Consider the following 27,860-nt stretch of genomic DNA (forward strand, 5'->3'; position numbering starts at 1 on the left):
CGATACAGTGAAACTGAGAAGAAAAGGGCAATATGCATTACAAATGAACATTAATCACAGCACAAAACATACAAAACAATCTAGAAGAATAAAGACATACTGTTAGATCAAAGTCTATTAGTTTAGCCATTGCGATTAATTTTCGTAAGTCAGGACTACTACCAAAAAGCTTTTAGATGTACGTTTGGTACAGTACATCATTTGGAGAGAATATTTCTGTGTAACCACTGAAAATAAAAAAGACAACAAAAAATAAATCAAATGAATCAAATCTGCTGTACTCCAAATGACCAGATTAATAATGTCAAGTTATTGTAATATCATTAATTGATGTAAAACTGTACGGATTTTCATCTGAATGATTCCATTACTTTTAAATTCACGGTAATGAACAGCTTAAACAGACAACACAAACATTTGGACATGCTCTAGCCTCTACATCGGGCTTTGATCACCGCCATCTTTGCCTGACTTGACTGTTGTAAGAATGTCAAGCTTTCTGATTTCCTTTGAGTTAGAGCCACTTTGCCAGAAGTTGGGGTAATTACAGTAAGGCTCTGGACCAAAACTCACTGTCTATGATCGGGTTTGGTTCGAAAACAGTTGAACTCTGAGACAGGTTTTTACATTCTATTAAAAGGAAATAGCTGATTGGTGGAATAATCCAACAGGACTGGGAATGCTTGCATTAATTTTTTACTCACTTTACTGTGTTGCTATGACATTGCTCCTTCTATGGCATTACAACCAGTTGATGATGACTGTGCATATGTCTGAGCTGCTATGTCATGCACTTCTTAATACAGCACTATCATAGAGCAATAAGACAAAAGGGGGTGGGGATGAATCACTTCAGACAGGATAATAATGAATTCTCTACTGCAACAAACCAAACAGGAAAGTTTGGTCACTGAGCAGTTTTTAAATGTTTACTTGAATTAATACCAAATTAAGCTTTTCATAACAAATTTCAACAATGTTGGTACATTGTTATTTAAGTGGCAAAATGTTTACTGTTGCATTGTTCGTGTTGTGTACCATTAGGGTTGTCTATGAATACCTGCACCGATAATTTTGAACAAAGATTCAAATACCATCACAAACATTGTCTTTGGTGTCGATAAAGCAAGTAGTATTGGCATCATTGTCTGTGTTGGGAAGAAACAACTGGACAGGCCTGTGAGGCTGAACACAAAGTGATCCTTCACAAAATAGTTAATAAAAATATTACAAACTTATGAGACTAAAAGGACTATTTACCCAAATAAGGTGGCTACAGTAGCTGTATCATGTGGGGACATGAGGTAATTTGCGGATGGTCGTCAATGATTTTATCGAGACAGCAATGTCTATGTTTTTGGACCATGGAAAAATTCCAAACCGTAATACTGTTTTTCCACAATCATTTTTGCATTTGGCACAATGTCAGACTCGGGCAGATTCACAGGTAGGGGGAAAAAAAGCACTTAAGAGGGACCAAACACAATTTGATTTAACTGGCCAGGTTAAGTTTCTGCTTCTATTCCTACACCCATGTCATGAAATTCATGATCCCAGTGAAAATGGCTTTTTAACGGCTGCACACGTCCTATATTATGGTCAAGGGAAAAAAAAGGGTAGAACAATGTCACAAATTGTACTTTGTGACTTAGCCAACCATTTATCATCCAAATAATAGTAAATAATAAAATGTCTTTTTCCTTCTGTAAAAGTATTCAAGGCAACAGATTTCCACATGAAAAAAGTGGAAAGATGAATGGATGGATTGAGTAAACTCTGCACTTAAAGCCCCAAAATATATATTTTAAATACTTGGAGTGGATCACTCCAATATCAGACATTTAATAACTAGTAGTGCCAATCTAAGACAGACTCTACAGGGTAATATGTGCCCCTCAACTACAAGCTGAGTGTTTGCTAACAACCTAACAGAAGATGGCATTTGACACCAAATTTAGTTTTGGGTTTCTGGAGTTTTTTCAGGATGAGAGGCAGTTTTTCCAAGACTAAAAGTTGAGACAGAATGGCTTGAAAAATGTGGCAAAATGTTGAATTATTTCAGAAACAAGGAAAATAAGAAATTAAGGGAAAAAACAACACTGTGCAGGTGCAACTTCATTTAAGCACAACATATAAATGTAATTACCAAAACAAGATAAATTAACTCAAAAGTGTAGGTATGTGTTTGTGTTTGTTTTTGAAACATAGCAGCATGTGAGGTTTCAAGGTTTCAGTAGGCCTCTGTTTGTTTGGCCTGCGTGGACCAAGGACACCAAATTTTCAAGGTCAGTAATTTGAAAGGAAAAACAGGCTACTTGTTTCTTGTAAGCTTCCAGAAGATAATTTGAAATCAAAGATCTGTCTAAGAATAAGTGAGTGACTCATAAAAAAAATCTTTAAGTGTCTGTTTGCTCCCTGGAAAATATTTCAACCCTAACAAAAACTGAATAACATAAAACCGCTATCATGATTACTTCCATTTTAATTCCACAACCTCTTTTAAGGCAAAAGAGGATCTGAGGGCACTGGAGTTGGGTAGTGCTATTCAAAAAACATTATTCATAAACTTATAGCAAAGACAAAACAAAACACATGCACGCTCCCTAGCTCTCACATACTGACATGTCTAAAAAAAATGGTGTGTTCATAAAAGAAAGCAAAATGGTGAGTTTTACTCAAGCACACAATGCAGCGATTGTAATGATTTAAGGGATTAACTTCCCCTGTCCCCTTACCAGTTCTCATCTTGTTCATTGATTGCTAATATTTACAGCAATGAGGCCTTTTGTAAATAAAAATGTCCACTTCAGATGCTCCAAGATTCCTGGTCACACTTGTTCCAATTAGCATGTTTTTCAATTAGCTAGTCCTTGGCAATGACAAAAACAGAGATGGACTTGTCATAAAGATGGCCAGAGCTGACTGTAATGATTGAGCTGAGATGTTTCTAAAAATTCTCTGCTCAAAGTTTGGCATTTCTCTTTTTTTTGAGGATAAAACTCTCTTCTCCACTGTACAAGATTTTTGACTAGCACCAATATGTGCATTAAAAAAAAATCTGTGGCTTTCCTTTGCCACACTATACCATGGCATGGTAAGGTATGGGTGTGTACAAGTCCCACATCTCAAACACTAACTGAGTATGGTCTGCTTACAGAATGTAAATATAGTACATGATGTGCACAATATCATAAAAGTTTAAAGATAAGTAAAATTCGTTAAGTCCTATACTTATCCTACATTTAATTTGGTACAAAAATGACACGAACTCAATCTTGCTTTGTCTGTGTTGATGGGGCTTAAACCTCAGGAAATCAATCCTATGACATCAAAGTCATCTCAGTGCTCCAGTCTGCCCTCAGGTGGTGGGAGAACCTTTTTGCGACTTGGTTTTCAGCCACAGGAAAAAAAAAAACTGATATGCAAGTTGCTACTCCTCTGGCCCCTGACTGTCAGTGAATGGCAGGGCGACAGCATGTTCCTGAGCTAGAGCAGCCAGCTCCTTCAGGAACTCACAGAAGATAACAGCACAGTACACTGCGTTCTTCACCCGCAGTGCTTCGGCTTGCCTCTCTAAGCCAGAGGCACCTCCACCGACGCCCCGGAACAGAGCACTATGCAGTGACTGGCTGCCATCTCTTACATGTGCCAGAGCCAACTGAGCCGCATGGCGAGCCCGGGTTGGGCTGTTGGTGTGGCGTAGTATCAGGTCGCCCAATGATGGTTTGCGGCTTTTCACTGCAGAGAGGAAGAAAACAAAATGTAGCAACCATTACAATGCTAGGACACATATAGTACTGTCCATTTTAGCCACTGTCCTCTCCATTTTACACTTTGATAGTTCTCAAGCTCACATCACCAATTAAGAAGTAACTTCTTAATTTACAAGTACAACTGCACTCTGTGTCCGGTCCGCAACAAAGGCCCGAGTTACACCTTATATATTAATGCAGTGGTTCCCAAAGTGGGGGATCAGCCGTCCCGTATTGTTTTATATCGTATCTCCCCCCCCGTCAGACCGATCAGCCGTCCCGTATTTGTTTTTCAAGGTCACAAGGTAATTAAGAGTGCCCACAAAATGCATTTTGGTTAGATTGCTACCCTTTGTGCCCGACAATATACACATGCTAGCATTGTGACCAGATCCATGTCAAGGTGTAAAAGGGGCCAAAATGCCGGTCATCTTGTTTCTGTACTCACCCAGTGAATCAGAGCGCCTCAGGGTGGGGCCTGCCGTAGGTGAGTCAGCCCAGTCCAATTTGCCTCGTGCCACCAGGTACTGTTGAGCTTTCTTCAGCATTGTGGGGAAGTCCTCATGGGAGGCTGCAAAGGCCTCAATGCGGTTCTTAACAGAACCTAAAACCTGAGGTTAGGGAACAAAGTAGGTATGACTGATCTTTCAAAAGAAATTGTACAGCCCAAGATGTTTTGTTGCAGGTTGTTGAACTTGCAGCAGCATACCTGGATAAGTGACTTGATGCTGGGCTGGAAGACCATGTTGGTGTTAAGCAGGAAGGAGCGCAGGAGGGGTTGAGGATAGCAGGCCAGCTGGGCCACAATGCCCGTCAGCAAGATGTTGACATAAAGTGAGTTCTGTAGCATGTTCTCCAGTTTAGTAAACAGAACCACCATGAACGGACCTGAAAAGCCATAGATGGAAGGTGAAGGAATAAAGAATTGTGATAGTGTCAACTCAGAGGTTTCAAATATCTGAAGCAAACATAAATAAGCTTGTAACATTGTGTGGTATATTTTGCTGTGATCTAGCATCTCAATAAGAACGTATATTCATTCCACTAGGGAAGGCCGTACAGCTGACAATGGACAAAGGAGAAGTGTACCTCAGGCCAGTCTAAACCGGACAAGTGATGTAAATAACATAGAAGGTCAACGGTTTAAGCCTTGGGCTTAAACTGCTCAAATATAGTTAACAGTCTAAATACATAGATTCATGTTAAAAGTAAACATAAAAGTTTACATGCCAAATAAAGGCCATTACAAAATGAACTGTAACACCCTCAGGATGGCCACGTAGTGTTTACAGTGGTCGCAGGTGTTTTGTCAATACCCACTGAACAGGTCTTTTCTGAGTGAGAATCAACTGTATAAATATGTCAGAAAGTCAGAGTTCGAGAGCGACTCATTCCGGCTGCAGAGTCTCTCACAAGCGTTCCATGGTGCTTGTTATGATGCTGTACTTCGTATAATAAAACGTTATTGTACAAGCAAAGACAGTGTCAGCGGAGATCCTTCCTTCCTTCATCTTCACATCATCGCAACGCAAGATTACACTAAAATTGTCAATGTGAAACTAATACATTTGTAAATTCAGTTGGTCCTATTTCATTGGCTTATAACTGATGCAGATACAGTATACTTATCTGATTTGATGGATCCATGTTCTACCTACTGGAGGCACTGAGGCATAATATGATGATACCCTTGTGACTTGGTACCCAAAAAGATGTTAATGACTCATCAAGAAGTTATATTTGCAGCTAGTTCAAGAATGCCTAAATTGCATACAAAGTACACACCTAAAAGAATCATTGAGGGCAGAACACCAGATGATGATTTGTTGTTTAACAAACATGGCAGTACAGACTCCAGCAGATGTCTGGAGGGATTGAAACCACAGTATGCTTCTTCTGACACAGCCTGAGACCGACTAGGAAGTGAATACCTGATGCATTTCCGAAAGCCCACACTGGGAGATGCAGCAGAACAAAATGAATCGCATAAATGGGGGAAATAAATGGCACTCTAGGAGAGTGTTGGTTGTTAACAGTGATATAGCGTCTTCTGTGTTTTTGTACTCGCCCCCAGTGATAAGTAGGGATATTAACATGTATAACAGGGCACAGTTTCACTTTCATTTTTTCTCCAAAGAGCAAATACAGAATGTTTAAATATGTTTACACTGTCCAATTTTTTAAAGGGCCCTAAACATGATAGGAAACTCACACCCGCACTACCATATATTTAAAATAAATTTAAAATTATTTTCATTGGCTATAAAATCACACATATGAATCAAGAAGCCAGTGACCTCACAAAGGGAGATACTCTTGCAACAGCCTGCTTGTACATATGTTTGATTCATATGGATAGATTGCTTTATTTTGCTCCTCAGCATTTACTGGTTTCAGTGATTATTGTTATTGAGGATTATTAATAAGTCATTTGAAATCCAATGAAATCCCATTGTTTGACAATTGGTGCACAACATAAAGACAATTTATTTATTCATTATTATGTGCAATTCTGATTCAATTACGGTATATGAGGGCTTCTTTTAACCCTTTGGCAATTCTTCAATGATTTGTTTCAAACACAAACTGCCTTCTAATAGTGACACATGATGCCTGACCTACTATTTGCAGTAGTTTCATACCAGTAAAAAGACAAGAGATTAAGCCTTTTAACTATGAAAAGTATGTCTTTTGTCAATATGAAGATATGTGTGAGATGTGTAGATGTGCAGGTGTGTAGGAGTTTTATTAACACTGGGTATTACTCTATGGTTACCAGCAAAAGTGTTTTACATTCCTGGTGTAAAATAGTGTGAATCTCACCTGTGTAAGGCTGGGAGGCAGGCAGATTTAGTGGTCTGGCAGGACTACAGAGCCCTGGGTTGTCCTCCCTAGGCTCTCCTTCAGCTCCCACACCTGTCAGTTTTGGCTCCAGGGCAGATGACATCAGGGTCTTGCTCTGCTGCTCAGTAGGCAAGGACTCTCTGGTGGTGTCCTCCTGCTGGCCAGCTGTTCTGCTGCGCTCCTTTACCCTGTCCTCCAGTGCCCTGAGTTCCTGTGTGAAAGCCTCAATACTGATGCCCTGGCCATTGCAATCTCCGTGGAGCTGGTGGTCTCCAGGTGTTTGTTCAAGTAGCTCCTCAATGAGACTCTCAACAGACTGCAACCCTTGGTTGGCTTCTGAAAATTCTGTTGTCAGTGAGTTGTCACTAGCATGAAATTTGGCACCTGATGTTTGGAGGGAAAGAGTCTGCTTAGGACAAAGAGATTTTGCATCAGCTATTTTGTTATTACCATGGCTGTAAATTGACTGTGGGAGTCCAGTGCAGCTTTGGGATGGACAGGAAACAAGGGATCCGTTTCGTTTGGCATTTTCATAAAAATGCTGCTGCTCCCCCACGTCTCTCTTAACTTTCTTTGCTTCCAGCCCTCTTTCCCGGCTGTCTGAGCATCTATCCTCCTGCCCCATTGTTCCGTTGAGCATGGCCTGGAAGGTAACATTGATAGCAGAGGTGGGTAGTACAGGAGCTGGCAAAGAAGGAGGGTGGGAGATTGCCAGAGTATGGGTTGAAGGTGAGGATGAAGGGACAAGAGGGGGAACAGGTTTTGGTAGTAGTTCTTCTCTCTGAAGGCTGCGTTTCTTGGACCGTGGTGTGAGGCTGATGCAGTTATTTTTGCCAATAGTAACATCCCATTCACCGCTGTCCCGCTCCGAGCTGCTCCATTCGGAACACGCTGCTGCCACTATCGCTGCCCTCTTTTGTCCTGGAGGGGTATTACTGCTTCCTCCGTGCAAGTAGGAGAAGTGTTCAGGGAACATAGCTAGGGAAGGGTTGGACGAAGGGGGTGGTGAGGGTGGAGGGGCTGTGTTCGGTGAGGGGTTCTCTCCATCGTAAGGGGCTGACCAGTCACGGCAGCCCCAGGAGCAATATTCAATGCCCCGCTGGGCATCTTTGAGGTACTCCAGGTAACCCAAATCCCAGTCCAGGCAATCGGTGTGAGTCTGCTGCTGGTGCATCGGGCTATCAGGGGATATGGGGAGGGAGGGAGGACCGGGACCACATGGAGATGCAGGCTCAATGCTTGTGTGGGAAGATGGTCCTCCTCCTCCAGATCCACCTCCACTGCTCTGTTGGCGGATGAAAAAGGCTAAGCGGGATGGGGTGCTGGGTCTGGCCTGGGCAGAAGACTCTGTGCTGGGGCTATTCAGTGCTGCAGGCAGACACATTCACAGGAAAACACACCATACTTTTTTCACATTTGTAAATGAACATTTTATTATTCTGCATCAAAATCCCCCCCATGTTTAAAACATTTACTTTTAAAATGTACTGCTTATTGTCTTATTTTTTAATGAATATGCTAAATTGTGAATGTGTTTTGTACCTTACACAATCATAACTTTAGCAAGGGTGAAGTACGAGATGTACCACAATGATTGATGCTAGAAAAGTGATTGTGAATGCTGTTCATCACAACCAAACTTGATGATAAATTCCCATAATTCATAACAGAAAAACAATGCCACATCATATTAACAATAATATCTATAACAATATTTTTTTCCTTGTCCATCAGAATTTCATCCTGCAAGTTCACCTTTGCCCCAGAATGCAGGGTCTTCCTCCCGCTCAGCAGAGGGTGCTACATTCAAGCGGCAGCAGTCTGGGATGAGAGACAGGAACTTATCGGCCGACTTTCCATACATATCAGTCTCCTTGATGGCACGGCGCTGACTCAGCATGACATGGGTACAGGGTAGCAGATACCTGGAAAACAACATAGGCTGCAGTTAAGTGTGAATTTGCAGACATTTGAAGTTACTAGCTACTTGGCAAGAGGTGGAGTAGTAAGGAAAGGGGGTCAGGAGACGCTGGGGTAAGGGGTAGGGCTGGGCCAGCAACAGTGCTGGAACCCTATCAAACATTTAAGCAATTTATACTCCGATGGCATACCTGAGAACAAGCTGCAGCATGACATCCTCACAGTTTAAGGAGAGCAGAGTCCTGAAGAGGCTCAAAGACACCATGCAGAGCTGGATTACAAAAAGAGACAAGGAAAAAAAAAAAAAACAATTTTACAAGGAGGACCAATTTGAAAAGATATGGTTAATACAATTACAATAAATAAAAGGACAAGCACCTTCAAATAATGACATTTACCTATTCCTGAATTTTCCAGTGCTAAAATGCTGGTCTTACATGTCTACATTTCCCAGACATGCAGACATATAGCTTTTCCTGTATTTCCATATGTCACATATAAACTGGTGAGGATGATGTCATGTCTGAAATAAGATCGAAGATACGCGAAGCTGAAACTTTTAATATGTTGTCCCCGTGATAGGTTAATGGTTATTGGAATGGCGTAACATTTCCATTAAACCCTTTCATAGGGACAGAACAGCGTAAACCCCTCTTATCATCGTGTATAAGGAATTTCACAAGGCCGACTGTAACAGGATGTATAGAATACATTATTCACTTGAAATATTTGTTCTCACAAACTAAACACTTACGTAGTATTGTACTGCAACCACAGCTTTTTGCCCCCATCCCACTTACCACGCACAAAACTATGTTCATAAAAAGGCTTCTTAGGCTTTCTTACACACACTCAGGCACGTATACAGACCCTTGAATTGCTGCTGATGCGTGTAAGCAGTGTGTCCAGGATGGTATCATTGTCGTGGCGGTGCAGCAGGATGAATCGCAGGAAGGTTTTTAGGAGGGATGTCTCCGTCACACTGCGCAGGAACAGGTCCAGGTAAGCTGTGCTAGCAATCATCTCATCAACTGATGACTGCATAATACACACAGGAGGCAAAGACACAAATATATTCATTTATGCAATGTAAACACACCCCGTATACATCTATATATCTATGTATATATATCTAGATATATCTATAAATATATCTGGATATATCTATAGATATATCAGATGAGATAGTAGCAAGATAGTAGCCCCTACATAATTGAAAAGACCATTCGAATGAAAGGCGATTCATTCGAATGGTCGTTCCCAAAACGCTCCAAGGAAAACTTTTCAACTGGATCAACTAAAAAAAAAACTATTGCTGTCCAAAATGAAGATTTTAACCAACCATAATGTAATTTCCAACACCCATTGATGCTACCTATGTGCCAGGAACAACTAGCTTGAGGTGGCATTATGGATTCATGTATGTCTTGACGTTTTACAGGTTGAGCGCAACATGCTCAACATTTGTAAAGACAGATTCTCCTGATCTTTTTCATTTAAGGTGATTTCTGGAAACCAAACAGAGGTAATCAACAGTTCACAAATGACATCATGTATTAGTTGCTACCTTATGCAGGGCGGGGCCCATGACGGGTACAAGGAAGCCATTGTGGAGGTAGTCTAGAAGTTGGGAGCGGACCATGGGGTGAGCAACCTGCACCACAGCATTGCAGAACTCCAGTGAATTCATAAAGAGCACCAGTGAAGAGACGCCCATCCAGTCTTCCCTCCGCAAGGCATGCCAGTCGTCACCTTGAACTTCAATCTTCCTCGGCAGTGATGAGTAGAGGGCACTGAGGCCTGTAGCCAACACCTGAGGACAGACAGACATTTAGGGCCTAAATCTGTGTTGGCAACTGACGTGGTCCGTGTAAGTGGGAAGCGTATTTAGAGTTGAGGTGATTTAATTCCATTTCTGGGCAGCAAATTATGATGATTGAGGTCATGAGCAGCTGCAACGGATAACTTGGACATAGGGGCATGTTTGCTAACACTGGTGATGAGCACAGCCACAGTTAAGGTCAAGTGGTGGTGGTGAAGTGAACAGCATTTCAAAACATTATGCTACATTAAGTGTTTGCAGCACTCTTACACATCTTGGTACTGAGCTCCAACACTTTGCTGCTATGATAGAGAAGGCAGATCTGCCAAATTCAGTAGATCTGTGGTGTGTCTCACCTCTGTTGGGCGTCCTTGTTATGCTAGCATTACCAAAGTGATGTGCAGTGATGTGAACTATTTTGATAGGGGGGGGGGAGCCAGCTGATTGATCACTTTGTACAAAATTTTTGCATCAGCATACAAAGACAAACAGATGTGCCAACCTCCTGGAGGCTAAGGTCGATCTGGTTTAAAGGAGAAAGACTGTACTCATTTTAACAGCGTAGTATATTCATATACATAAAGTGCTTGTGTAGTTTGTCAGAAAGCCGCCAGATAGAGGCACAGTTGCAGTTACGTTATTATGTCATTTCATCAGAACCTATGCTGGCTGGGGTTGGTTGCTGCCACTATGTCTGTCCTCCCACTGTCTTAATCAACATGAACACTTCTTCTCTGTTTTTGGTTTACTACCCGCTGTATGTAAAACAAAAAAATGCATCTTGTCCACATGTGTATCACATTTCCTAGGTCTCTTCAATATTTATTTCCCTTTGCTTCTCTTCCCCTCTCTGTGTATAAAAAACATCCCCAAAATGTCTCATAACTGCATTGTCATGTCAAATGCTTTCTTCAATAAAAATATCCAAAAAAGAGAATGCACACACAGGGAGACAGAGTATGCCAGAGGCGGGAGCTGTGTATTGGGTTGGTTCGTGATGCCACCGCCACTGTTCCTCTCAGTATTGAGTAAGTGGGGCAGACTGAAACTTTGTTAAAGGGGAGCAGCTAAGATTGTTGTGTTGGGCCTACAAGGACATTCCGATCCAAAGGCCATATATATTCCAATCCAAAATGCATGTACTCCCTTTGTTCACAAACAGACAAGAAAACTACAGATTCCAGGATTACCTAGGATCCACACCTTGATGTGAAAGATGTCACTGACTCCCCTGTCACGGCATAGGTCAAATGATGACCTACACCCTCTGAGGTCATCCATGTTATAAAAGCCAGGGCAGCTTGGACTTCTTTCTCTCCGTGCTATCAACTGAAGCTGATACGGGACAAGATCCTTTGCCCTGGACTTTCGTGCCGGTGGACGCAGAACCTCAAAGACCGATACATCTGTTTGTTTTAATCTTTTTGACTGACCGTGAATCAAATTGTGGATCAAGAAGCAACTGTTTTTTATCTTTTCCTCCCTGCCTTGAGGCTTAGGTCAATTATCCGCTATCTTTTCCCCTTGTAAAAAGGGCTGGTTCCCTGATGACTTAATTTTACTTAAGTTATTATAATTATTATCTTATTTTACTTGATAGCGATATTTGATCAAAAGTGATTTCCACTACAAAAGATATGTAAGGACAAGAAATGAATGTCTTACAGGGTTAATTTTATGCATATTTGACTTTTTTGCAAACTGCAAAAGCTCTGTTTTATCTATAAATAGCACAGCTAGAAGAAAACAAAATGTGGGCAAACGTGTCTTCCTCCTTGGTTTCTCAGTACAGTGAGTGTTAGTATGTTCAACACAAAATGGGTGTTTATGTTATTGAATTCTAGGAGAAACAGCTCACCAAGTACTCCTCCATATTTATCCTGCAACATTAATGGTCTTAGTCATGATTTACTTTCAGCTAACATTTGGCTGGGTAACCATTCCGGAGATTTAGACATTAATGATTTGTGTAGAGCTTGTCACAGCAAATAAAGGATTGAGAATCAATTAAGAATTAAGCATGATCTGAAAGCAAATTTCACATTGTACGTTTTGGTACAGGAAGTAATAAGGTTGAGACAGAGCTGATCAGGAGCAGATTGAGTACATAAGCCCTTTTCTCCATTATCATGAATCACCATTGCCGCTCTCTCTCTCTCACTCACTCACTCACAAAAGCTTGCTCATCGTCAAGTATTCATTTGAAAACAAAACATGAAATGGCATTGGATTTTCCAATATTGTAAAGCATACCATGCATATGTAAACACACAGCTTTATTTAAGGCTAGCTGTGGTCATTGGGGTGCTTGGGGTGGAGCTTGGGAGCAGATTTGTTATAGAAAATCAACTGTGAGCTTAAATCATAACACATTAGTACGTTTAGTGTGTTTCTTTTGACATATTAGATACAACCAAGACTATGATACAAAAAAACGTAGGTAGAACAGGTCATAATCACTTCACACTTTCTATGATAACCCACTCTGTTCTAATCGGCACCCACTATCACCACCACAACTTACCGGACAGAAGTAGGAGTTCTCAGAAATGTAGCGTGCCACGTCTTTGTGGCTGGCTGATGCCGCCATGACCAGCAGCAGCGCATCACGAGCCTGTTGGCCGATGGCTCCGTCTCGGTGGATGAATGGTACCAGCAGAGAGAAGATCAGCAGATTGGTGGAGCCCTGCTGGGCTGATGCTGCCTGGAACAACATCTCCAGAACCACAGGCTGGCGGGCCATGGACACGCAGACCTGGTGGGAATTTACACAGTTGTAAAACATCATTTAGAGGTAAACAAACTATTGACTATGTGGACAGTACAGAGACAATGCATATATGAATATATAGCTCTGAATGTACCTGATTGAGTAGCAGTACCAGACTGTTCTCCAGGGCCAAGGGGCAGCCAAGTTCAGGGTCAGCACAGGCCCTGAGCAGGTGTAAAAGAGGGTGGACAATGGCTTTGTGCTGTAGCAGGGGCTGTTGGGACTGACCAATGAGCATTTCAAACAGCTTTAAAAGCGCCCCCTGGCTATCTGGATCCAAGCCTCGGCTTAGATGCCACTGGACCAGGCGCTCTAGAATATTCTCAGTGACTACAAGTTCCAGTATCGGGCCCATAGGGGGCATATTGGCAACTCCATCTGAGCCCTCAGTAGGCCGCTCCTCTGCCAGCAGACATAACATCTGATCAGTGTGGTTCCTCACGGCTGTCAGGTCGTCACTAGAAGATGAAGGTTCATGCTGTTCCAACACCCAGGAAACCTTAGTAAAAGGAAAATAGGAGTGCAGTTTAGTGTCAGCAATGTTCATATGACTAATAATGATTTCACTATAAGAACCACAGCATATTATTAGGCTGGTTCATTACTGTGGTTTTTGATTCAGTGTACTTTTGCCATTCACAGTGCTGTGTGAAGATCTTTACCTCTTGTCAAGACTATAAACTTATAGGTACATAGTTTATCTGATCTCCAGAAAAAATAAACATTCTTCTATAGACAAATAGTGGGTGCAATAAATGAGCAGACTGAGTAACAAGTGGATGTTTCCTGATGTTGACATATATTTATGCAAGACAGCGTGACAGATGAGTTTGCTCGTTGTGGGCAGATTATGTAGATGAGATAAGCATCTGTGTTTCTATGAGCCCACAGAGTGTGAGAGGCAGAAGCAAAAAAAAATGTTGCACAAACTCCTTCCATGTTTGGCTGTAAGAAGTAAGACAACAACGTTATACCTACATACAAATAGCAAAACATAGATAACACTAATGTGCTTGTACTACGGTGTTTTCAGATATGCAAGGACATTGGGCAGTTCGTTAGAGGAGCAAGAATGTGTTAGAGTAATGGCAGTTCATATAAAAGAGCAATATGTGAAATGATTGTCCATGTGGTTATTCAGTGCTTCACTGAACTCCAACAACTGAATGTCTTCGGAGCAATGGACCTATGATTTCAGGATACATCAGTGTGATCAGGCGAAATCGCTGGCTCACTAGGTCAAATTTTAGCTGCAATGCCACCTTGGGACTTTCCCCCAAGGATTCCAATTTCGGATTACACACAAAGCATCCCAATAAGACGGCTTCAATATAGATTCAAGTATCTATAATGTTAGCTAATGCTTCACCCTGGACCTTGGCTGCAAGGGTAACCTGCTGTCCACGGGTTCAGTTCATGGCCATGTGCTGAGTCATTGGATATTTGTCCCACTTAATTGTTTCATATCTTCAAACAATATTATTATGAGAAAGCCAACCTAAGTAAACAGCTAAATACAGCTTATAAATGATGATTACATTAATTGTAGAAAATTATCTAATACAAACTGGTCGTGTGTGAGAAAGTTGCCACATAATTACTCAAACAATTAACTTAGTTTGAGTCATATTTTTGTCATCTGAATTGTTTTAGCCAAGTAAAATATTGAAGATTTTAGACACAAATTTAACTGTTGTGACAGGAAACATATCTTTATTTTCAGAACATACAAATAAAGTCTCAAAAAGAAACAAGACAACAACACACAATTTCCATGAATAATTAGATATAAAACAACACCTAATTTTAAATCACCTTGCATATGGCATCCTTCCTTCTTTCAAGCAGAAGTGCAACTCTCAAATATTAAAAAGAAAACCTGTACTGGCTGTGATACCATTGCAGATAGTACCGGAATATAGGGGGGAAAAAATCAACAGTTATCTGTTAGAAAATGTAAAGAACTATCAAATCATAATTCAAATGCAAATACGTTCAAAGAAAATGTGCATAGGCTATAATGTCATCCCTGATTAAACCTACATCAACAAAAAAAGCCATTGTAAACGACGTAAGTCAAAGTCTGCTTATAACAGATAGAGCAACCTTGCAATGCAATAACCATTCGCAACTAAAGTAAATTCCAGTAGTGCATGGAACTAAAAATGAACTCCTTTTTGGCTCCGCACTGACGGCCAAAAGTCTATTGCTGTGTCACTGTCAGTGGTGGTTTGTGAAAGGTCTTCCTTCTACTTTTTGATCTGCTGCCTCATGCTGGTTATGGTGGCCTTTTGTCTCGGCCGTGTGCAACACTTTGAAAGAAACGTAGAGACTGGCCATTTTGATGAGGATAATGCTTCTGGTTCCCTAACGTTCTCCTTTTCGACACCATCTTAATTTTGATCCTATGTTGTGTGGGTGCCAAAGTGGATTTGACTACATAGACTTCTGCCTGTTTCAACAGTTCCTGAATATTGTAATAAGCCACATTAACAAGGGTTTCGCACACAGTAAGAGTTAACAAAACAGGCTTTTTCTTGGTTGGGTCCAAGGACTAAACAAAATGCTGGTTCCTTTCATTTTCTGTGTAAGAGTGGCAAGGTCTCGGTAGCTAGTGTTCTGTTCAAAGTCAACAAGGTGGAAGAGCAGAACAAAGATGGCAGGGACCATCAGGGACATGGACATGGTGTCACTCTGGAGAGTTGTAGTGTTCCCCAAAAGGCAGCGCTAGATCATGCAATGAGGTAAGCTTTTGCCACACACTAGGGAGCAAGCTAGTCTTTCACTTTGAGGAGTCGTTGTTGAATGTGCTTGACCAGCGTGTGGGGCAGTCATTTACAACAATAAGGCCACACTGATCCATTATCTTCTGTGATGCAAAGGAGGACTTTCAAAAGAGCTTTACTAACGACCTTACTTTATCAAGGACTCTTTTGACACCTGCCACCTTTTGCATCATGTGAACCACAAATTGTAAAGGTATGTATCACATGGAGTCTGCTCCATAGCCATGTCCTCACAATGGTACCTATTAACAGGAGGAACACCGCCGAATAAGCATTAAATATATAGAAGGTTTCCATTTAAACACTCAAAATCTTAATACTTTTAGAAGAATAGAGATTAAATATACAGTGGGCTAAAAACCAAAGACATACAATATCTATCGTCTCCATCATTAAAACACAGTCCTCTTCCTCAATTGTTGTGACTGAAGGACCTGGACGCCCATTCCATTTTGCAATGACCTCCTCCTTGCCGGTTGCTCTTGGAGTCAGCTTTTAATGTAGATGCACTTTGAAGAGCTGTCAACATTTTTTGCTAAGATTGTCTTTGCCTTTTTCCATCAGTGTTCTTCTGCAACTATGAAGTTGAATAAAGGGGGTAAAAGTTCTGATTCATTCATACTCGTGCACACACACACAGATCGTAGTTGTCACTATACTACATATCTGGTCCTTCCTCCCATCCTATTTATAATAAAACTACTAAGTATACATTATATTACATACAATAATATGATACATTGCATGTGTATGAAAAGTGTCATTCTACTGTATGTACAAACTGTGTACATTTGTTGAATGGAGCTGCCTCGGGTGCAAATTAAATGACTGTAAATTGACAATGTTGTATCATAACAATATATAAAAGTTTAACTGTCCTCAAATTGAAAAAAATATGGAACAGAAACAAGAATGCACCCAACTCTGTCTCATTTACTTAATGTAAAAACAAAGTTGTGCTTTACCTTAACATGAATGTCAGGGTGGCTAGTCTGCAGATGTTGCTTCAGGTTTGTTGTGTCTTTGCCGGTAATCTTTACCTTCCGCTTTGTATTTTTTTTTTATCAAATGCGAAATGTAACCAGATATCACTCCGCTTTTTTCCGACAGCTTCTGACATTTTTGTAATATTACCTTCAAGTACCTGCAGCAGGTAAATACAGGTAATATTACTGTGGCAGTAGTATGTTGGTCGGTAAATTAGAGACGTTATCACGTGACTGCAAACACACTCCGGATTGGATATTCTTCTTCTCTTTAATTGGATTTTAAGGGCAGTTGGTATCCTGATTGGATCTCTCTCTCTCACCAATTTGTCCCTCCCCAATATTTTTGACACGTTTCTTTCAATAAAGTTTAATAATAATAATTTTCCTCTTTTCCTCTTTTTTAGTTATCATCTCGTTTTCCTAAGTGAAAAAAAGTTGTCAAGAAAATTAACAATGCAGTTGTGACACACACGACTTCAAATTCAAAAATGGGTCCTGCACAAAATAGAACAATAGTCAAAATTGGGTAAAAAATAGAAATCACACAAGGTATTATGAATGTCACCTCTCCCACAGAGGACACATGCAAGTTCATCTGCACAACAACTCAACTCCTCTATTTTCACTAACGCACCCCCGTTCATACTTGGGCTCCCAAACCCTCTTCTACACAGAGGGGAGAATCATGAACAAAAACAAAAAAATCTACACCACATTCTGCAATCATTATTGAAAACCATTGCTTTAACTATAACTACTAGATATAACTATTGTTGCAAATCCACAATTTCACACATAATACATAAATACCACACTGATTTTTTTTACAAAAATCAGTCCCGAAAATGTGATTTTTATTCCAATAGATGTTTCCTCACTTTGGTACCTTCCATTTTACTGCCGAGTTACTACTAAAAGACACATTTTTTTTACTGAAAGACTCATTACTCATTACTAAAAGAGTGCTGACCATAGGCCCATGCCTATCAGCATTTCAGTATTTTGCAGCCTACTAACTTGCAGTGTAGTACAATGCAAGTTAGTTACACAAATATCAGGCAAGTGAGTATTTTCACCATATCGTAATTGTTATGCATATTTTCCAACTCCAAGCTGTGTACACTTGAATGCTTATTGGATTTAAGCGTATAAGGTGCTGTGCATGCGTGTAATGAGGGATAATAAAATGAAACCTCAGAAATACAACTTGCCTCATAATTGTGCACACCACCAGGATTTCACTATTAATCATTTTAATATTATATCTTAGTATATTTTAGTTTCCATGTAAAATGTTCCTCAACAAACAATGCTTTTGGCCTCTCATTTGCACTTTGGTGGAAATACATTATACAATATATATTTGTATGTATTGTTTATATATTTTTATGGCTTTTTTTTTTACCATTTTATTATTACTTCAATGTTGAGGGACTGGGACCAAAACCATATTATCTTACTCTCCTTATACTAGTATAATGGAATGTAACAAATACAAAACCTTGAATGTAATGTTGGTGTGACCCTCATTAGCTATGCCTTTGTTTAATGGTTGGCAAGTGAACTTCATGGGTATTACAACCACCAACTGGAATGAGGTGTTGCCAAATAATTGGTAACATGCAGTTTTAAAGTAGATGACTTTAACTGATTAATTGTGTCAGCTCTACCAAGAACTAAGGTCCACTGTATACAGAAAAGGCTGAATGAAGTCTGAAGCAGTGTCACAGGGCAAAAAGACACTCTTGCCTCATCGCTGCCTTCCAACATTAACCCATGTACAATTACGATGTTTTGTCCAACACATATTGTTCATGGCCAGAGTTGTTTTTGCTTGCTAACCCTAACACATTTTAAATATTTCTGTGTACAAACTTATTCCAACTGAAAGTAACTTACATTCTCCAAAAAATTCCAGCCTTCTATCAAATGTAGCCGTCCTGTCTTCACATGTACACGCTGCTGCTGACGAGCAAAAGCCAATGATATCAACAAGGAATTCTGGCCTGAACTCAGTGTCACAACAAGCAGAGAAGCAGTCTAAACAGATAATTCACAAAAGCTAAAGACAGAGCCTACCCATTTTAACTGTCCTCTCTCATTTATTCTTCACCATACATCACAGGCCCTCCCCCTTTTTTGTGAATCTGTGGTCCTAGAATTCAGTGCAAATTCAACAAAGTGCAGCATTTCTTGAAGATGCTGCATAATTAAAAATTTTACCATGCAATTTTCATAAAAAAAAAAGCAAATCTTAAAAAAATTGATTCAATTATTAAAATTGTGTGTGCGCCTTCATGGGCATTCAGAAAAGTCATTGAGCTCACATGTAAGTAACGTGGGAGTCAAGTGGAAGTGCTGATATGTATCATGTATTGATTGCAACGTTAAACAGAGGTGAAGAAATTGCGATGCCGTTTTGTTTCATTTACCTTCATTTGACATATAACAGTAACATGAATATTTGTACAAAAAAATGAATAAGAAACATGTAAAATGCTAAAATAACTCGTGCTCTTCAAGCAACACAGGGTGCCAATTTTTGTCTATCATTGCCTTACCAAAAGATCTTGTTAAATGTGTTCATCTAAACTAGCCAACATTAATCTTAGATGATTAGAGTGTTGATGCGTCAAAAATTGTAATGCCTAGTAACACAAGAAAATAAAGGTTGTTATATGCATATTGTTTGCGTTTGTTTGTCATGTAGATCTATTTAAACTGAATGAAAACAAACAAATGTAAAAGATTTTGCATTATTCCACAAATAGCCTCCTTTTGACTGATAAGTTCTGTTTTACAATCCAACATACTGCTTATTCAATTAAAGTAAAAGTGATCAAGCGCAATCTGCATTCAACGACAAAAATATATGAGGCAATGTGATATTCAAGTCACTTTCAGAAGAAATAACAACCTAACCACACAAACGAGTTTAGCAGCCCAACATAAAATCCTCTTAAATAGATATTAGCATAAATAATTGTATAATATCTATTCGAATAATGTTAATATAAAATTAGTGCAATTTGAGTAACACAAGAATTACTTAAACATCTGAATCAAATCTCAATGAAAACACCCAGGCACATACTCACTCTCCCTCAGCCCCTTTCTGTCCATAATTCACTGTCACAAACTTCCTTCACATTCCCTGTAATTCAGGGAATACCATGTAGTTTGCATATCATCTGTACTTCACATGCATTCAGTCTGTTCTGATGTGAGTGAGATGATTAGGTGAGGTGGTACTATTTTCATGAGGAATTACAATAGTTTTGGAGTGTTCCTGCAGTGAAGCACGTTCTCCGCGTACAGTTTTGGAATGTGTGAATTAAGATTAAGATTAAGATTAAAATAAGATTAAGATTAAGACAAGAAAAAATTAAACGGCTCTCGGATGTGAGCCGGCTCCCATCGTTCAACTAAAACCACCGTTCTTTGAGCCGGCTCCTTCACGAACGACACATTTAAGAGATTTTCAGATTTAAGATCTAAGATACTTTACTAATTGTCATTTTGCATGCAATTCACAGCAAATCGCATGCAATTGAAATTTATCCTGCACCCCCTCATATCACACACACACAAACACATACATTACAGAGGGGGTGCAGGGCAGCCATTATACAGCGCCCATGGAGCAGTTGGGGGTTTGGTGCCTTGCTCACATGCACCTCGGCAGTGCCCTGGAGGCAAACTGGCAACTCACCAGCTACCAGTCCCCTTACTTGGTCCATAAGGGACTCGAACCGGCGACCCTCCGGTTCCCAAGCTGAATCCCTATGGACTGAGCTACATCACGCCCTGCTAGTAGCCGGAAAGTCCCGTGAAAAGTTGCTGTTGACTTTGTTGAAGTGGCGCTCCACAGATGCAGCCGCAAATGAGACACGCACACACTTGTCATTGACATTAGTACTTTTTTTTTAAATTCCTCATGAAAATAGTATGTTTGTTGCCTTTAATTGGGGGCTATTTTCGGGGGGATCATCGTCAAATGCGGCGTGCGCTTGCTAGCCGATACAGTGTCACGTAACCAAACATGACAGCAGGGTCATTTGTTGGACTGACGGCTGATTGGCTTATAATCGTTTTGTGAGAAAAGGGGGCGGGATGTCTGTGAATTTGATTGGATAGAAATTTAAACAGCTTTACCAAGTGACATTGTGTTGTCAAATGTATGTATTCTTTGAACCTTTTGCGAGCTACTCAGAAACGGGTGAAAAGCTACTTGTAGCTCGCGAGCGACCTGTTGGAGACAATTGTCCTAGTGTTTCATGCTTGGTGGGCGTGGACACAAAGTGCTGCCGCCTTGACATGCGCTCTGCGATGCTTTCACTTTAGACCGCAGACGACTTTTTTTCGCCGCAGCTTGTTCTAAGGTATCGTGCAAGTTTCTACCTGCAGCAGCAATCTTACATCATTATGACGCGTCGGCGCACGGTTATGCAAACCGACGTAGTCGGGCACTCAGTTTATGTCGACGCGTCACCCCTCCCCTAATCAAAAGGATTTCCAACATGTCCCATAACCGTATGCGTCATGTCAAATGCTTTCATCAATAAAAATATACAACATAGAAACATCAACAGTGTAAACATAAAAACACTGTTGGGTACATTTCCATCTAACCTGTCTCCAGTGGTTCTGAAACACCATCAGGCAGGTCTCTGGGTCAGCAGTGCATGGGCTGGAGGGGGCAGCAATCCGACTGGACCGACTCCCTGGACCCCGAGGGTTTATCCTGCTCAGCCAGCTCATACTGGACTCTGCAGGTGGCTGCTCAAATGTCGCAAGAACTCAAAAGGCAAGAAATCGGGAAGAAAATGTGGGAAGGAGGAGGAGAGAATTAAGAGAAGGAAAGTTGGAAACAGGAAAAAGTATGCTCCAGGAGAGAGACTGAAGAGGAGCCTGGAAGTGATTTTTAAGAACCACTGCAGCTGTTTCAGAAGCTGTGTGTCATCCGGTCTGAAGCCAACACCACTCCATAGCCAGTCAGGATAGGTACTCTGTAATGAAAAAAACAATACATCAGGCGCGCAAAGCAGGGCAGATTTTTCTCTTGGTGTACAGAATTTTCATATTGTAAAATAGACATATAAAATGCATATGCTATATTTGACAAGACAGACAAAAAGCTGTCAGGTATTAATATTTATTCATACATATATCATCACACGTTCTTGAGATCTTGAATTAACGTAATAAGAGCGCATGGCTCCTTTAAGAAGAGAGACACAGGAATTGCGTCTCGGTGTGTGTGTGTGGACGAGCAAGAGAGAGAGACCGGTGCTACGTAGAGCGTTGACGGGAGCAATGAATGTTACGGTTACAGGTTACAGTATGAAGATATGAATGTACAGTGTGCTTGCGACTGGTGAAAATAAAGCTGCCAATTTCGCAAGAAGGACCGAGTTTCCTGTGCGTTAATCTGCTGCTGCTGGAAAAGGTTAGAGGGTTAACCCCGAAGTTACTGAGCATTATCTCCGGCCCCAGAGGAAACATCTTCCCTGTGCTTCTCGACCACAGTATGGGAGCCGAACAGGAAAAGGTTAACAGTAACGTTAATGTTCCAAACACGTAACATTCTAATGTGCACACGCAGTCTCAGTGTGTTTACTAGCCAGACAAGCATTGGCTACTGACTCAGAATCGCCATGGATGCAGGAAAGCGCAAAGCTAAATCAGAATATGAAGATGAACACTGGCAGCGCTATTGTCTCTCTGTCTCCCCTATAGGTTGTGTCATGCTGGTGCTGTTAACGCTGATTATGGGTTGGGCCGGTCTCTTGCTCACTCTCTTCCCGTCCTCTCTCTCTGTCAGTCAATGGGCAGCTCTTTGTTGTGCCTTGCTGGCACACTGCGCTTTTTGGTAATAGTTTATACATTCATTCACAGTATACATTCTTGATTAGTTAATCTTTAAGCACTTTACCGGTGTGGATTAATACTGTTATCTTTTTATTTTCACAACACACACAGTCTCAAACAACTGTCCTTTGTTTCTGGTTCTTTTCCCATCAGTTATTGTATGATGTCAGGGTTTTGAGGTTTTTTTCCTGAGAGGTTATTTTACCGCCACCCTGCTCTCCTGTATTTTGATTTATTCTCCCTCACCTCTTCTTTATGGCTCTTTTGTTATGTTGAACCATTTCACACCGTTGATGGTGGTGTTGTGTTTTGTTGTGGCTGTTTGAGCTGGACTGGTTAGCCACCTGTGCAATACATCTATTTAAAGAATCTTTCATATAGCCATCTCCCTCACAGGCAAAATCGGCGAATATCAATCATTGTCAACTACAACAACATTTGGGACTGTCCTTGATGAAACACATTCTTTGTTGACTAATTGTATAATTTTCAGTCTGCTCATCTTTACCAGTATTATTGTCCTTATGCATATGAAGAGTGGCCGGCAAAACAGTATCTCATGCTCATTCAAGACCAAAACATATTCATTAACAATATTGTGATTCCAAAGAGCAGGACTTTGGAAATGACAAATGAATCATTTCTACATTAAAAGACCATAAAGACAAATGTCGTGGCAAACTAGTTAGATACTAAAATTAGGGCTGAGCAAGCATTATTATTGTGTCAACGCATTAATGAATTAACTGACAATTATTTTATCTTGCATTAACGCAGTATTTTACTATTATTATTTTGAAAGTCCGTTGCTCACTAGCTACAAACTGCAGGACGATAAGTATTGTGGAAGATGGCAGTCTGAGGAACGTTCTTAGGATTGCAACAAATGACGCCACTTGCATATGAGCCTCCCTCAAGACACACACATCACAAGAAGTAAGCGACGGCGTTACAACGAGAACCAACCGTTGCACTCACTGGAGACTACTGGACATCGCTGCGTAACCATGATTACCTCTGAGATACAGTGCATTATATATTGATGAAGAGTGGGAGCTGCATTCACACGCTCTGACTGGAATGACAACAGACATTTTGCTGAAACATGCGCAGAACATTTTCATGTTGCACAGCTAGCACACAAATTGCTCCATCTATTTGTATGACCAGCCGACCCATATTGTTTAATATAGTCCCCCACCCCCCATCATGTTATTGCACTTTGGTTCATATTGCAGTACTGCAATTATCACAGCAAATCATGCAATTAATTGCGATCAAAAACTTTATCGTTGCCCAGCACTAGTCATTTGTCAAATATGCTCCACTGCACTCTAAACATGAGGTGGCAAAAGGATACAAATTTAATAGCCATGCCATCTGTTCGGTTAAAAAAACAGATGAGCTTTCTTACACCAGGACACACAACACATAAGCTAGCCATCCTTTTTCTTTTGGCTAGTCAGCCTGAAAATCATTTCCAGAATGTAACCCGATAGCAGCATGTTCACATAAAAGTACACCATTGGAAGAAACATTGCAACTCCACTCAACTCGAGTTGTTGGTCCATTTTCTACTATCTGAAATGTTGTGAAAGAATAAATATGAATAGATGTTTGAATCCACATTGTCGTCTAAGACGTGTGTATTTCTACTGCCCACTGTTACATAATTATTGGTCTGGTTATTTTATGTCTACCATAATGGGAATACATTACAGCCCTGTCTATTGATCTCCATTTTTTTGGACCGAGAATGAGTCAGGTCGATTAAACTCTATGCAAAAATAAATAATTCATTTCACATCCTTAACAGCAAAATGTCATCTACTCCTACAATGGAAATCCATTAACCATCCCACTGTGGCTTAATGACACTGCGTTTTTTCTTAATCTTGAGAAAATCAAATATACAATGAGAGGGCATACTATTAAGTTTGTTCACAAATAGCAACTTTCCTTATCATACTTTATAGACTTGCAGGTTCTGCCAGACTAAAGCTAGTTAAATGTTGAATGTACTTTTACTGACCTCAATGAAAATACTTGGTGGGGTGTCGCTTGCTCGCCATCTTCCTTCTTAACCAGACATGAAACTAGTAAGTTTACTACAAAATAAGCTCAACTGACCACCCACATGGATTCCAACATTCCAGAAAAAACACTTCTAATTCTAAGCATACAGACAAAGTGAAAATGTGTCATTTTCAGGTGTCATGCCTCAGTGCCATAAAACGCTGTTACAATCAGTTCAAAGTTCAACCTCTACCTCCAAGATAGGGAGGCAGTCTTCATAAAGTTTGTCAAAGGTTAGTAATCAAAACAAAACACAGCCCTCCATTCTAACAGTCTGACTTGAGGCCAGTTGTTCTCAGACCAGAAAAATTCATCTTGTCAAAATCTAATTGAAGTTGAACTTGGACAGTTATCTAATGATCCGCCATGGATTCATTCCTACTGTCCTGTCCCATTTCCTGCTAACTAGATAATCAGCAATTTGGAAATTTTGACAGATTTTTACTTAATTGTCAAAGTATTACATGTAGAATGTCTTGTCCAAGATAGATCAAACGTGCTCTTTGATTCTGACTTCTTGCACCATAACACTTTCAATATGAACACTTACTCACTGAGACTTAAATGTGTTAAAACCTGTTAGTCACTTCACTACTTTTACTGCTGTCATTCCCAAGCACTTAAAAGCCATGAAATGTGACCTTTTTCATGTATCATCTGTGTTGCTCTGTAATCTTGAAGCAGACTGAGTTTACGCCTATGTTTAAAGAAATGGTCTGTAAATTAAATGTGACTTAATAAGTTAAAATGCAATTAAATAGCAAACAAAACTGCCTCTCTATATATAAATATATAAATAAATAAATGTCAAACACAGGATTGGATGCTATCAAGGGGTTATTTGCATAATTTGGGAATAGATTTGGTCTATATTTGGTATATATGTCATCAGCTCGCACACGAAACAAATGAAATATTAATAATTAGTATATATTAATTAATTTGGCGTTCACAAGATGATTTGTTGAAGGATAAACAAAGTCAATGAATCATCACAGGACACCAAAGTTGTCTGATCTTGAGCAAACGGAATCATCAATCATTGCAGGAGTCCCTCTGTTAGACACAGTTAGCTTGGGAGTAGAATCCCTCCAGAGTAACGCAGTGACCTTTCCAGCAAGCTGCTTGTTTTCCACTTTAAGAACATTCGTTCATCAACCACTGTTGTCCAATCGTTACATTTCAGTAGACTGCAAAGCAACAATAAATGCATTTCAACGACGAGCTGTGCACCGAATATATAATTAGCTAGAATCCGTCAACTATGGATGTGTCTGATTTAGCCGACGTGTTGTTGCTGTTAATCACGGAGCGTTGTCGCTGTCATTTTTGCTCGTGTGTCACAAGTTTCTCACCTCATTTAATTGTGGGACTCACAACGAAAGGCTGATTTCCACGGAGACCTGCGAGGTTGTTGCTAGTAGCGCTAGCATTCAGCAAAAGACTTGGCTGCTGGTGAATTCCACGATGTGCGAACAGCAGATGAGTGAGCCGGTTAGCGTGAACCTGAAAACCACTGGCTACCTTGAAAACACGATGTCAGGACAGCAAAGGTTGAACCACTCCTTCATTCTGGCCGCTGCGCAGTCCGTTAGCAGCAGACAAACATCCCGTTTAGTGATTTCATAATCACTCCGGCTTCTCCCGCAGCCATCTTGCTCCGACTCCTCCTACTGACGCCAGTGACTCACTGGCTCTCAGAAATCCAACAATCCAATAAAGTGCTCAAATTACAGCCAGTGGGCCTCAAAATCAAATGTGCTGTTAATCCATCGGAAAGCAGTTCACGCTTCTCATTGGTAGTCAGTCTTCAATGATCATATATTTGACTGTTGGTGTTTGACTGATTGACTGATCTAATGTTAAATTACTATAAGAACTGAACAAGCATTATTTTAAGGAATGTGTTATTCTGAATGTTTTGTGTCCACTTAATATTTTTTTAGGCTTAGTGTTTTCAGAAAGTGGGGCTATGCTGAGAAAAGGGAATAAAGAAGTTCTAGTGAAATGATCATCAGCAGTTCTTTTTCAAAATTGAATTGAAATTGAAATTGAAATTGAAACCATGTTACTGTTTTAAGCCAGAGAAAATGGGCTTAATCTGCTCAAGAAGCAGAAGACATTCAGAGAAATAAAGACACAGACATAGACATTTGCATTAGGCTGTGCGTATATTCCAGTTGTCCTTTATTGCTTTGCACTATCCACTTTACTGCTCGTACCAATATGAATTACCCTGTTGTGGGACGAATAAAAGATGACCTTATCTTATCTTCTCAACGTTCCACCTCTGAGCAAGCCAAAACTTCCAATTTTCACGTCACAACACCCCTTGCATTGAAAATTATTTTCGATAAAGCAGGTATATTATGCACATGAGATGATTATGCAGTAATGTGCTTTATAAAATCAAATAATACAGAATATAGTATAGTAAAAGTAATGCACGACAAACACACTGTAGTACTCACTTACTGTATGAAGGAAAAAGGCGTATATGTCTCGGAAACATAATATGTGATATGAAATGTAATAGTGTAGTTTCAGGCCTATACACAGTGGTGGGAGTCTTTTTGTTGTTGACACCTATGGCAGAGGAGGAGGGCCTCTGCTGATTACTAGAGGAAGGATAAGTACCCAGGGGACACCTGACATCTACTGTTGTTTCCTGCCATAGAGACCAGCATCACAAGGCACCGCTCAGGTAGATGCTGGTTGTTGTTTGGTGAAACGAGTAAACGTGCCTGATAGAAGTTGAAAAGGTTATTCAAGTCAAAGGCCATCCTTACTTAGACTAGAAAATGGATGAAAGAAGTGAAGTTAGACTTAGAATTAGTCAATGGCAGAGACTGTTCAGGTGGCATCGGATGCAGAATGTAAATGAGGATGGAGATAGCAACAAGGAAGAGAACAACTCTCAGCAACGGAAGCTAAAACTTAAGTGAGTGATTACTTACAGATTTTTATTTGAATACATTTTATTTGCAAAAAGTAGCATTCTGTGTCCATGAATTTTCTCAGTCATATCGT

General features: G+C 40.3%; 1 protein-coding gene across 1 annotated transcript; it reads right to left on the reverse strand.

Moving 5' to 3' along the window:
* Positions 1 to 1,368: 1,368 nt before the first annotated feature.
* Positions 1,369 to 26,489, reverse strand: fhip1b (FHF complex subunit HOOK interacting protein 1B). The gene is made up of 12 exons (XM_076156249.1): positions 26,186 to 26,489; positions 21,516 to 21,892; positions 13,203 to 13,607; positions 12,863 to 13,093; positions 10,084 to 10,329; positions 9,387 to 9,554; positions 8,708 to 8,787; positions 8,352 to 8,521; positions 6,576 to 7,964; positions 4,462 to 4,640; positions 4,201 to 4,363; positions 1,369 to 3,738 (listed from the first exon to the last, which is right to left on the reverse strand). The coding sequence occupies exons 2-12, from the start codon at positions 21,642 to 21,644 to the stop codon at positions 3,431 to 3,433; spliced, it is 3,468 nt and encodes a 1,155-aa protein (XP_076012364.1). The 5' UTR covers positions 21,645 to 21,892; positions 26,186 to 26,489; the 3' UTR covers positions 1,369 to 3,430.
* Between the last annotated feature and the right edge of the window lie 1,371 nt (positions 26,490 to 27,860).

This window comes from Genypterus blacodes, unplaced genomic scaffold, assembly GCF_046128005.1.
Source record: "Genypterus blacodes isolate CSIRO-AG114 ecotype Tasmania unplaced genomic scaffold, CSIRO-AGI_Gbla_v1 ptg000008l_1, whole genome shotgun sequence".
Classification (NCBI taxonomy): Eukaryota; Metazoa; Chordata; class Actinopteri; order Ophidiiformes; family Ophidiidae; genus Genypterus; species Genypterus blacodes.